The 11,515-nt window shown below is 38.5% G+C and overlaps 2 protein-coding genes across 2 annotated transcripts; both read right to left on the bottom strand.

The window, feature by feature from the left end:
* Positions 1 to 849: 849 nt before the first annotated feature.
* On the bottom strand, positions 850 to 4,920 carry stoml1 (stomatin (EPB72)-like 1). The gene is given in 8 exon segments (XM_043227292.1): positions 850 to 1,234; positions 2,120 to 2,302; positions 3,067 to 3,277; positions 3,369 to 3,425; positions 3,427 to 3,573; positions 3,667 to 3,816; positions 3,892 to 3,998; positions 4,623 to 4,920. Coding segments are annotated over 8 exon segments (1,239 nt in total). The 5' UTR covers positions 4,795 to 4,920; the 3' UTR covers positions 850 to 1,022.
* Positions 4,921 to 5,471: 551 nt separating this feature from the next.
* On the bottom strand, positions 5,472 to 8,837 carry nr2e3 (nuclear receptor subfamily 2, group E, member 3). Its single transcript, XM_043228674.1, has 8 exons — positions 8,747 to 8,837; positions 8,358 to 8,508; positions 7,960 to 8,063; positions 7,593 to 7,865; positions 6,363 to 6,544; positions 5,921 to 6,161; positions 5,699 to 5,804; positions 5,472 to 5,604 (listed from the first exon to the last, which is right to left on the bottom strand). The coding sequence occupies exons 1-8, from the start codon at positions 8,835 to 8,837 to the stop codon at positions 5,472 to 5,474; spliced, it is 1,281 nt and encodes a 426-aa protein (XP_043084609.1).
* Between the last annotated feature and the right edge of the window lie 2,678 nt (positions 8,838 to 11,515).

Raw genomic sequence — 11,515 nt, 5'->3', positions numbered from 1 at the left:
ATATATATATATATATATATATATATATATATATATATATATATATATATATATATATATATATATATATATATATACGTGTGTGTGTGTGTGTGTATATATATCAGTATATAATATTATGTAAATACATTATATATTGAAAAAAAAGTCTCTTCTGGTTTGCATATTTTCATGTATATTTATATTCAGATCATTTACATATTTTGTTTTCTAAAATACATATCATTCACGCTTCAAACACGATTCCTCAGAAATCATATTAATATTTTGATTTGATGTTCAAGAAACATCTATAATTATTATCAATGCTGATATTTTTTTTTTGTAAGATTATAAAATAAAAAATGTCTATTTATCAAACAATACTGAAAAAGTCTTAAATTCCATAAAATATTAGGCAAAACTTTTTAAACTGGAAATTATTATGATTAATAATTGAGAAATGTTCATCTTTTTTATTTTTAAATATATTGACCAAGAACAGTTTAATTTAATTTAAATTGCAATACTGTTTCATTTCATATTTCTATCATACTGAATGAGATTTATATGAAAATGTGAAAATCAAGTGAATTTGATCAAATGAACAAGAATATACATGCACTGAAATGCCTATAGTGGAATAACCTTGTGTGGTTTTCTGTATAAACCATCGTCCAAGGGCAGCAAACATTATCAGGGTCAAAGGTCGAGAGACAGATAGCCTTGGACGAGACGACGAACCGCCTACAAACACAAACCTCAAGGATGTTGCTACGTGTGTGTGTGTGTGTGTGTGTGAGTGCAGTAAAACTCACTGTATTAAAATATACATTTATTTTACATACATTAAAATATGCATTATACAAATGTAAAAAAACAAAAAAAGCACACGTGCATGAAATGAAATGCTCGGTTCTTGCCACTCCACACTATTATAAATAAACAACACCGACACAGCAGCAAAATAAATTCTATCCATTCACAATAATACACCTCCCGTCTTAAACCTTAAGCCCTTTGATTAAACGGAAACGAAAGCGCTACGAAGGACATGACGTGGTCTTGAGGAGTCTGATGAGCGTCTCCAGCTTCATGGCGGTGTTCAGATCTCCCTGAACTCTCAGTCTGCCGCTGCTGTAGGCGGTGAGCGGTCGTAGGACGCCCTCGAACATAGCCAACAGATCCCGCTCGCTCATGCTCAGAGAAACATCGGGCTCCCGCTGAGGGACGCCGGCTCCGCATGCTCCAGCACCTGCACACAGACACAGCCCTTCACCTTCATTTTGATGGCCCACCATCAAAATCCTGTCACCTTGACTGGTGTTCACTACTTGGGACACTCATAAGACTCCCGGATTTCATCCGAAATATCTTAAGTTGTGTTCTCAAGACAGACAAAGCTTTTACGGGTTTGGAAGATACAAGGTGTGTATCAGTGATTAATCATTTAGATTAAAGCATCACCTTTGGTTGCTCCTCTGATTAAAAACTACATTACCCATGATGCAGTAGCGAAAATACCACCAATCAGTGAGCAAATCATGAGGAAACAAGCACAGAGCTCCACCCACTCCCATGAAGCCCGGGAAATGAGGCAATCCAGCTATCAAAACATTTAAATATTGAAATATATACGCATATTTCGCAATAAACATAAAATAGGTTGTTTCCATGAGTTTAATAAACAACTTTAACTGGATAGTTTTATATTTCTCCACTGTCATTCACAATGCTTCATGTCATTGTGAATTGTGGTCTTTTAGCTCATTAAAGTTGGTCTTGTAATTTCATCTTTTTGCCTAATTTTCTCATTTTTATTGCTTCAATTAAAAAAGCACGATTCTCTTCGTCGCTCCTTGTTTTGGTTCACGGCTTATAGCACTTTAACCAAGACTTTTCTTACATTCCTTCAGGAAAAATGAAACACTTCCAGAACCAGCACCACTGAAAAAGCCTTTTTTTTAATATGCATATATAACTTTTATTCATTTTAATTTGGTTTAATTTTAGTTATTTTAGTACATTGAATTAAAACAAGCGAAAATGATAAACTTTGCCCTAAAAAAGTTTTTCTTGTGTTGCATTTTATTACAGTTCCGGTTAATTTTATTTCAAGGAAATAGTTAAATAGTCTCACCTTGTGTCAGGTCCACGTAGTAGCAGCTGTTGTGTCCGGAGTCGGAGGTGATCTGAAAGCCGTAACAGGCTCGCACCTGATGAACCAGCTGCTCTGACAGCACTGAGCGGACCGCCTCCATCAGTCCATCCACACGACTGACCGCTGCATCGGAGCGCAGCTCGTCCGACAAACTCACAGAATCTGGGGAAACCGCAAAATGAGATCCTGTTTATCGTGCTGCTTTGAAAATAGGGCGATCCTATTAATCCTTTTTTCCAAAAGTGACTTATTAAGCAAGCAATTTATTACAGATTACAGATTTTATCTCTTAATAAAAAATATGTACAATTTTAAAACTTTGTTGAATTTAAAATAAAATGTAAAAAATGCAATTCAAAAGATACTCTTGAAAGCGCCTTCTTGTGGCCTTGGGAGAGAAGCCAAAACGCTTTTCCCCATCACTGAAATTATGCCTTTTAAACTCAAATATTGAGTAAAAAATAAATTTTTTTAACCATCTTGACAGCACAAATTTTATTATATTTACTTAAACTGTTAGTGATGTCTTTTTTCTTAAATATGTGTTTAATAATTAAACTTAATAATGAATATCTAATGAATATTGTAATGAATATCTCCGTAAATAATCAGTAATTATAAAGTGAATTTAAAAATTATTTACATTATTGATTGTTATAATAAAAATAATTAGTTACTTAAATTTAATTTTGGGCTTTGTTGTTAACTGTAACCTTACAGTAAAGGGCTCCCTCTAGTTTGGAGCAGAAGCTGAGGTAGATTCATATCCCTAAGGACATTTTAATTTGAACTTTTTATTTAAAAATAAGAACATTTTGCTGAATAAACATGCATTTATGTTTAGTTTTTTACACCGAAAGTGTACCGAAGCATCATGTTAATGTACCACTGAAGCCCTATCGCAGATCCAAGTAGCCTAACATCACCTCGACTGGATTGGGACGCAGCCGTCTGGCTCAGGAAGTGCATTGCGAGCTGCTGTATGGGTCCGGTGAGTCCTTCCAGCCCAGGGACAGAGGGGGGCATAATGACGGGCCCCGGGTGACCCCCGTCCGGCTCCCGGAGCACCCCCTCCAGGATCAGCTCCACGCGGTCCACCTCCAGCCCCCACGGCTTCGTCATCTCGTTCATGTCCATCTGCAGCACACAGACCCTTCAAAGCTTAAAGGGACAGTTCACCAATAACAGACGCACCCTCAGGTCTATATACTGGTAAAAATGTAATCACCCCGAGATGTTCCCCGAGTTTGATCCTCTCAGTCTGGATCTCTCTCAGGGTTTTTTTTGCTCAGGGTCTGCATCATGGCGTTCTGTGCGGTGAGGCGGGTGGAGGCGTTCAGATCCTGCACCGCCACCACGGACATGACCGGATTCCAGATCCGGAACTGGATATCTGCTCCCACCGACACCAGACCACCGTCTTTGGTGGTGACCTTACGGGCAGGGGAAATAGCGGGAACCTCAGAATATGCGGTTTGCAGAAAGACGCACTTTTAAACGCTGCCGAGATGAAATAAAACCTCTACCTTGCACGGCGGCACGCTGAAGGCTCTCGTCCGCAGATCAACCTTCTGCCACTGATCAATAAAAGGCAGAACCAGAACCACACCTGGACCTTTAGGAGGACGGATCCGGCCCAGGCGGAAAACAACGATCCTCTCATAGTTCGGCACGACCTGAAAATGATACTGTGTGTTTAGGAAGTACTTAAAAAAGGCAAAAACTCTCATAAAAATCTGCTTCGAACCGACCTTTAGGACAAACCATCCAGATATGGGAAAGGTTATGAAGGTAACTAGGAAAACCAGGAATGTCACGATCAAGTTGCAAATCCAGGACAACAATCCCTGAGATTTATCTGTTATAAAAAGAGTATAATAATAAATATTATAAATATCATATATTATATTATCAGTATCATATAACATATATGTATATGTATGTATGCATGTATATATACGCACACACATCCACAGACATACATGCATGCATACATACAGTATATGCACACACCCAAAAAACCTATTAACTACTTAAAATCTTATTAAGGTAACTAAGAAAACCAGGAACATTAGGAAGTTTAACAATCCCTGAGATTTATCTGCTTTGTACAATTATTAATTATAAAAATATTATATAATATATTGTAATACTAAAATGTAAAATGTACATATATATATATATATATATATATATATATATATATATATATATATATATATATATATATTTCAGTTTTTCTTTTTTAATAAATCTGCAAAAATGTCAACAACTCTGTGTTTTTCTGTCAATATCGGGTGCTCTGTGTACATCAATGAGGAAAAAAAATACTTAAATGATTTTAGCAAATGTGTAATATATATATATGTGTGTGTGTGTGTGTAAAGACAAATATTATACACTTTATGACACATGCACGGAAATACAGTTCTAAGCTATAGTCATATTTCTTTATTTAACGTGTGCAGTGATGAGTGAATACCTGTAAAGTCGTTTTGAGAGACTTTAGGCACATAATCAAATGAATGTCCTCTCTGGTCATAATTATTGTGAGTGAATGCGGCATGAGACGAAAACAGTCCAGGAGTATCACCGTACTCTGAATCTCTCTGCGACAGACTCCGATACTCATAACCCGAAGACTTGCCGAACATTGTCAGGCCGAGTCACAAGAGATCGCTCCGTCCGTGAAGCCTGGAAGCTTGTTTTATTGTTATTTTGAGCTCAATTCATGGCGAGACAAACAAAAACAACAAGCACTTCCGCGTTTTGCGTCATGCGCTGAGGGCCAATGCAACGGCGCCCTCTGGAGTAACGGAAGTGACATGCGTCACGGATAGGGGACTTTTATGTAATATTAAAAAGCATTCCTTCTGCAAGTAAAATTTAATTCAGACAGATTAATAATATATTTTATTTACGTCCTACAAATATGAGGCATATCTTTCAACTTTTACAAAAGTGCCCCCTTCAAAAGAGGATTTCTTTTAAACTGATCATTAAACACATTCTAAATAATCTTGCATTAAAATGGCAATTTGCATTCTCAACATGACATACATAAACAGGCTGTGCCAAATATCTGAGATTCCAAATAATGGAGATGCATAGCAATATAGGTATAAAAACTACAGTAACACAAATAAAAAGACATATAAAATTACATAATGAGACAAAACAAGCAACCTACGCAAAAGAATAATGTGGCTTACATTTGCACTTTTTTAGCATTCAGGCAGATTCATTGGCATCGTGACTAGCATGGCAGTAAAGCAAAGCACCTCAATTCTTGAGGATTCCTCTAAAAAAACAGTCTTTCAGAAAGAGCTCCTCAGTTTTTGAACATGTCACACAGTAGTTTCTCCATGGGTGTGTTTCCGATGGTTCTCTGGAAGAAAAGTTGCTCGATTCTTTCCGAACTCACAAAGTGAAGCGATGGAAGCAGAAGCAATAGTCTGCCAAACCTAAGATAAAAGATTCATAAAAATAACTCGCATTAGTGGTGTCCACTCTCAAGAATACTCCCTTATGCAAATGTATGCTTGTATATTTGCTCACCTGGCAACTTGACTGGGGTAAAGAGTGTGCATATGTTGAGCTAGCAGCACTTGGGACTGATCTTGTAGGTTCTCCACCTGTTCTGGGTCTTTAAGTCCTCGTGTTTCTGTTGCAGAATGCAAAGATTACTTACCCAGAACAACATTTATCCCCCGCTAGTTCAGTGTAATGTAGGCTATCATTTATTATGCCCCCTTGTGGCAAGAAGAGGGAAAAACCTACCTGGTTTAAACAAAACAATGGCTTTCAAGCATGCAAACTCAGTCGGATCCACTTGCAGAGGCTTGAAGCGGCTAAACACTTCTTGCAGAACCCTCATGTCTGAGGCTGAGGGGCTTCCCTTGCCTTGTCCCGGGGGTGAGAGATCCGGCAGAGACAGCAGGGGGCAGTTGTCCAGAGGTAGTGACCACTGAATTGCACACAGAAGAAACAGCTCGCTCCATGCTTCCTCAAGTAAGATCACCTAAAATTCACCAAGAACGCTGGGTTATAATTTACGGATCGGTAAATTAAAGCTAGGCAGATTAATCAACAAAATTTTAAAGTGGCACTTGCAGATTATTGCATCTACCGATTATACCGTATAACTAAAAAACAATGTTTCTTTGGCTCGAAATCTCTCTGTTTTTGGATTAACAAATCAGAAAATACTGTAGGCTCTCACCTGGTCTCTGAATGGTAGATGGGAAAACACCGGCAAGTTCTTTGCCCATTTAACAGACATGAAGAGCAGGCGGGCTGAGGTTTCATATACACTCTCTGGTCCACGTGAGGGGTAGAGAGCACTGCCGTACTCCGGAGAACTTCTCTCAGGTTCATTACTTGTCACATCGATGTTCTCATCCACTGTAAACACAGTTGAAAAGACCAGCTTAGACCAGCATGAACCTCCCAGCTGCTCCAGGATAGTACAATGAGGAATGAGGTTGGTCTTGCTGGCAGACCAGCATAGCCATGGTAACCGAAACCCAAGGCACTATTACCTTGCTATCTAGTCAGTCAATGACTTATCAGGTAGCATTCTGTATATTCAGATAACTCATACATTAACAGAAAGTAACTGTACCCTTAGGAGCACAACTTTTTGCTTAAAATCATTGTACCTTACATATTTGTACACCTTTTTGAAATATTTAAAGATGTCCTTTTAAGTGTACTTAAAGATAGTTGTTGTACTACTAAAGGTATTGTAATCTCATGTGTATGAGGTACACAAGACTTTACAGTGGCGCACCTCTGGCGGCAAATAGGGGAAACTTGGCAAAGTTGTAACCAGTAAAGTAGCACATTGCTTCTAACTTTACAAGAAAGTAATCTAAGTTACTTTTTCAATTAAGTAGCTTAAGTTGCTTTGTTTTCCCGTTTATTGACTTGACAGCTCTCCTGTCCCATGTTGAGAGAAATTGGGAGTAAGTGCAGAGGCTGATTAATTTCACTTTCGGCGTGAAAATCCTTTACAATTGCAAAATTTTTTGTTGTTGTTATTAAGAAAAAGCCCAGTATAGGTGAAAAAACGTATTGGAATGCATTACTTTCTGTAAAAAGAAACTACTTTAAATAATGTAATATGTTACCGTTATGATGTAACATAATATGACATTATTTTTAAAAGTAACTTTCCAAAAAACTTTTAAATGCCTTATTAGGGATTAATAAGTTATAAATGTGTACCTTTTGAGGTACAACCTCAGTGACAAGCTGTTGAACCCCTAAAAGAGCAATTTTTGCCATTTTTTTAAGTTTAGACGGCTTTTAGGCACCATAACAAATTCAAAGTTCAAAGTGAGATTTAGGCAAATATTTGATGTACCTTGTTGGCATCGGATCTCCAAGATTTTGGACATGTTAATCAACAAAACGTTTCTCGGTTGACCAAGGTGGTGTCATTCCTTACCATCTTCTGGTTCCAGCTTGGCGCAGGTCTCGGCCGTCATCAGGCTGGCCATGAAGCGATGTCCGTTCTTGGGGCTGTTGGAGCGCTGGCTAGTATCTGAGGAGCTGATGCTGGAGCTGATGGAGGAGCCCAGCAGCGGGCGGTTGATCACAGAGCAGGTAGACGAGGAGGTGGGCTCCAGGGTGGTGGCGAGGTGCTCCTTGTCCTTGTCCATATCCAGTGCATCTAACCTGACCTGAGCGGTGCTGCGGGGCTGACGCTCATTCTGAACAGCTGACAGGAGATGGACGGAAAGGTTTAGAAAATTAAGACAATGATGAAGAAGAGGATGCTTGACTAGGAAGTACTGTGTAAGAAGTTGACTTACCATCCTTGTTCATGCCAGCTTGAAGGCATTTCTTTAAGCGACAGGCCTGGCACTGATTCCGATGGGCTTTGTCCACGGGACACATGCCTGTACCAGCTTGACATCTGCAAATTTTAGTATCAGGGCATTATGGTAGGCTCTACCTTCAAGTTTCTCTGTTTAGAACTTTGAACACTTCCAGAAAAAAGGTACAAAAGCTACCACTGGGGAAAAGCTATACCTTCTCAAAAGCTACTAATATGTACACTTTAGATAATAATATATTCCTTTAAGGTACTGTAATACACCCTTTAGGGGTAAAGAAGGTACAAAGAAGTAGCTTTTGATGTCGGGTACCATCCCAGGGACAGCTTTTGTACCTTTATATCTATGAGTAAATATTCAAGGTGTTTTCTCACCTGTAGATGAGTCTGCGCCTCACACTGCGCTTGAAAAAGCCACTGCAACCATTGCAAGCATATATCCCATAGTGTTTCCCACTGCTGGTGTCAGAACACACTTTACAGAGAAGTCCCGAGTTCAGGATCTTGCCGGGAGCAGGGCTTTTACCTGGGAAAGCATAGGAAACAACTATTTGTTATTCCAGGCCGAAATTGTTTATTCCCAATCCAGTCATTCAGAGCTGATCACTTACATGTCATGCCGTACTTGCTAAAGTAAAACTTTCTTGAAAATATTGTATTTTATGACTTTCTATAAGATATTCAAAACTGAAATTCGAGAATACCAAAAAGTTTGAAGTTTGAAGAATTTAACACATCTTGCATGTCCACTACAAGCTACTCACCATCTTGACTGTCATCCGTGGAGTTGCTCCTGGAAGACTCTGTTGGTGATGCAAATGGTATCATGGACATTTCTGACATCGGATCCTCCATTCGATTAAGTGTAGAAGTGCACCCTAAGAAGAATTTGGCTTTTGTGGCCAAAATATCTTTCCCAGGTAGGTTGACTGGAATGCTAGAGGGTCCTCCAAGAGATCCGTCCACTCCTGAGAATTGTACCAATGTCAGATGTTTCTTCAGAAGTCCTTCAGTCTCTATCCTGATGGTCCGCTCTTGACTCTGGGTGTCTCTGATGTCTAGAACTTCTTGTCTGATGCTTTTGTAAAGAGCAGTAAGGTCTGTCACCTCCTCTTGGTGCCGGACAGTGAGTGACTCTGAGGCTACCGTGGGCTCCCTAAAGGAAGACAAAGGGATTAGCAGCAAGCGCTGTGTAAGCAAGTGCCTATTTGTCATCCTCTTAATCTTTACTGTCCATCTAGGGGTGGATCAATCAGTCACACTCAGTAGCATTAGCTCCATCCACAACAAGTGTGGAGAGAATGAACAAACAAAAGGATTGGGGTTGAGTCATAACTGCCCATCTATCTCTTTCTTGCTCTCGTCACTTCTCTTTTTGATGTTTTCCCACAAATACTGCTTGACTTCAAGACATTGGTTATCATCACACCTCCAGAATTCACTGTGGATAGCTATTGATTTTTTAATCATTTTTTTAATTGGGTGACTTGAAGTGGTTTCTTAGTATCAGCAGTCAATATTGATTTCATGGGTTAACACCTGTTCCTGTTATGATCAGTCGTCCATAAGGACATTGCTTACTTTTGACTACACATAACACCAGATATGAAGGAATGCAAACATGAATCTATACTAACAAATTTTGATGTGTAACTATGTCTCTTCATATGAAAATCATATTTCTTTTGTACAGTACACAGGCTATAGTGAACATCTGCTAGGCGATTCTTCCCTGAAGTTTTGTGGTATTTCATCATTGTTTAATCCTCAACTGTCCAACAGTAACGATGAGGCCATGCTAATCTCTTCTGGCTCCAGTTAGTCAAATCTGCTGGATTGAAATCTTGTCGTTACTCAAAAAAACAATGTCCAGTAATGTGTCCAAAAAATGATTGACTGTGGTATGTTTACCTATGAGGACAATGAAATTCAAATAACATGTTTATGATGTCATGATGATATTTGTTCAACACATCACTGTTTTAGGTAAAAAAAAATCTATGAATTTATAAGGGAAAGTATATTTTTAGTGCTGATACTGGTCACCACTTCTAAGTTCATATATATATATATGAACATAAAACATATATATGTTAAATAAAATATTAAATAAAATACATACTTAAAATAATAAATAAAATATTATTACTGTGTAAAATAGCACATTTGTCAACACTTTCACTTTGTTAGTGTTTGTTGTGTTGGTATGTTTTTTTATGGCTACATTTAAAAACATTTTTATTGAAGTTAAACAAATATTTACCTTTTTATGTACTATTTACCTATTAATTTCAACTTCTACTGATCTAATGTCAGGGATATAAAATTATGAATAATGTACCTAAACAAGAAATATATATATATATATATATATATATATATATATATATATATATATATATATATATATATATATATATATATATATATATATTAAGGAAAATAAATGTATTATTCTAAAACAATAAAACAATATACTATATATATATATATATATATATATATATATATATATATATATATATATATATATACTTAATTAGTTTGCTAGATGTTCTCCCAGCTGAATCTTGTGCGAATCCCTTGTGCGAACCTGGCCTGTCACACTGCACAAATCTGCCCGTTTTTAATCATGAGTCACACTACAGTGTACACATTATTCACCAGACTGCATCGCAGGCCAAATATCTACTCTCAGATCAAGAAATGTGAACTCTCTCTGTGAACTCTGTGAACACACATCTCCGTCCTCACCAGGCGTCCGGTCCACTCCTGCACCCCACAAGCGTCCACCAGCACCCGTTTCAAATCAGCTAAGCGGCTTAACCTACCATAAAACGTGTCCTCTCAAGATAACAAAGACCTCGAACTAAAAGAGGGGGAGCAGGGAAAGAAAACAATTAGCCGCTTGTGAGTCTGTGGGAGCCGTTCGGGGCCCGACGGCGACTCGCACCGGTGCCATATGGTGGCTGCTCTCTGGATCCAGCTCTGCCTAATTAGTGACCCCTGTGTGATTTACTGGTAATTAGAGGGCTGAAGTCAGTGATTTGCTTTTTTCTTTTGATTTGTGTATCTATCTTATTAAAGTCTTAAGCGGTGCAAGGTCACACACAGAAGCCAGACAGCAACACATGCCACCTTAAACCCGTTTCATCGATCGCTCGTGAACCGCAATCATGTGACCTTTTAAGTGCAAAAAGCTTTGTTTTGATTGACTGCAAAACGAGCCTCATCTCGAGTCGGCGGATGCGAGCTCTTCTCTAATTGGTTTGTTTAAACTCAGCCGATGAATGAGCAGCAGACAGCATGCAGTCTGATGAGGAGATGATCTCTGTGAACCAAGAATCCTCCTTAATGCTCGGTTGGCATTAAACTGGCGCTGACAGAGGCCTCTCTGTTGACCTAAACGAGTGTGTAAAAAGATTACGGCCCCTCGAGTAAGCTGGAGTCTTCTTGAGGAGCAGACGGAGCCGTGCGATCTCTGAACTGGAGACTGTAATGCTGTTACTGAGCGCTACTGCCTTGAAGAGCTT

The sequence above is a fragment of the Puntigrus tetrazona genome, chromosome 25 (genome assembly GCF_018831695.1).
Source record: "Puntigrus tetrazona isolate hp1 chromosome 25, ASM1883169v1, whole genome shotgun sequence".
Classification (NCBI taxonomy): domain Eukaryota; kingdom Metazoa; phylum Chordata; class Actinopteri; order Cypriniformes; family Cyprinidae; genus Puntigrus; species Puntigrus tetrazona.
The sequence above is the reverse complement of the archived record's forward strand: the minus strand, read 5'-3'. Positions and strand labels throughout refer to the sequence as shown.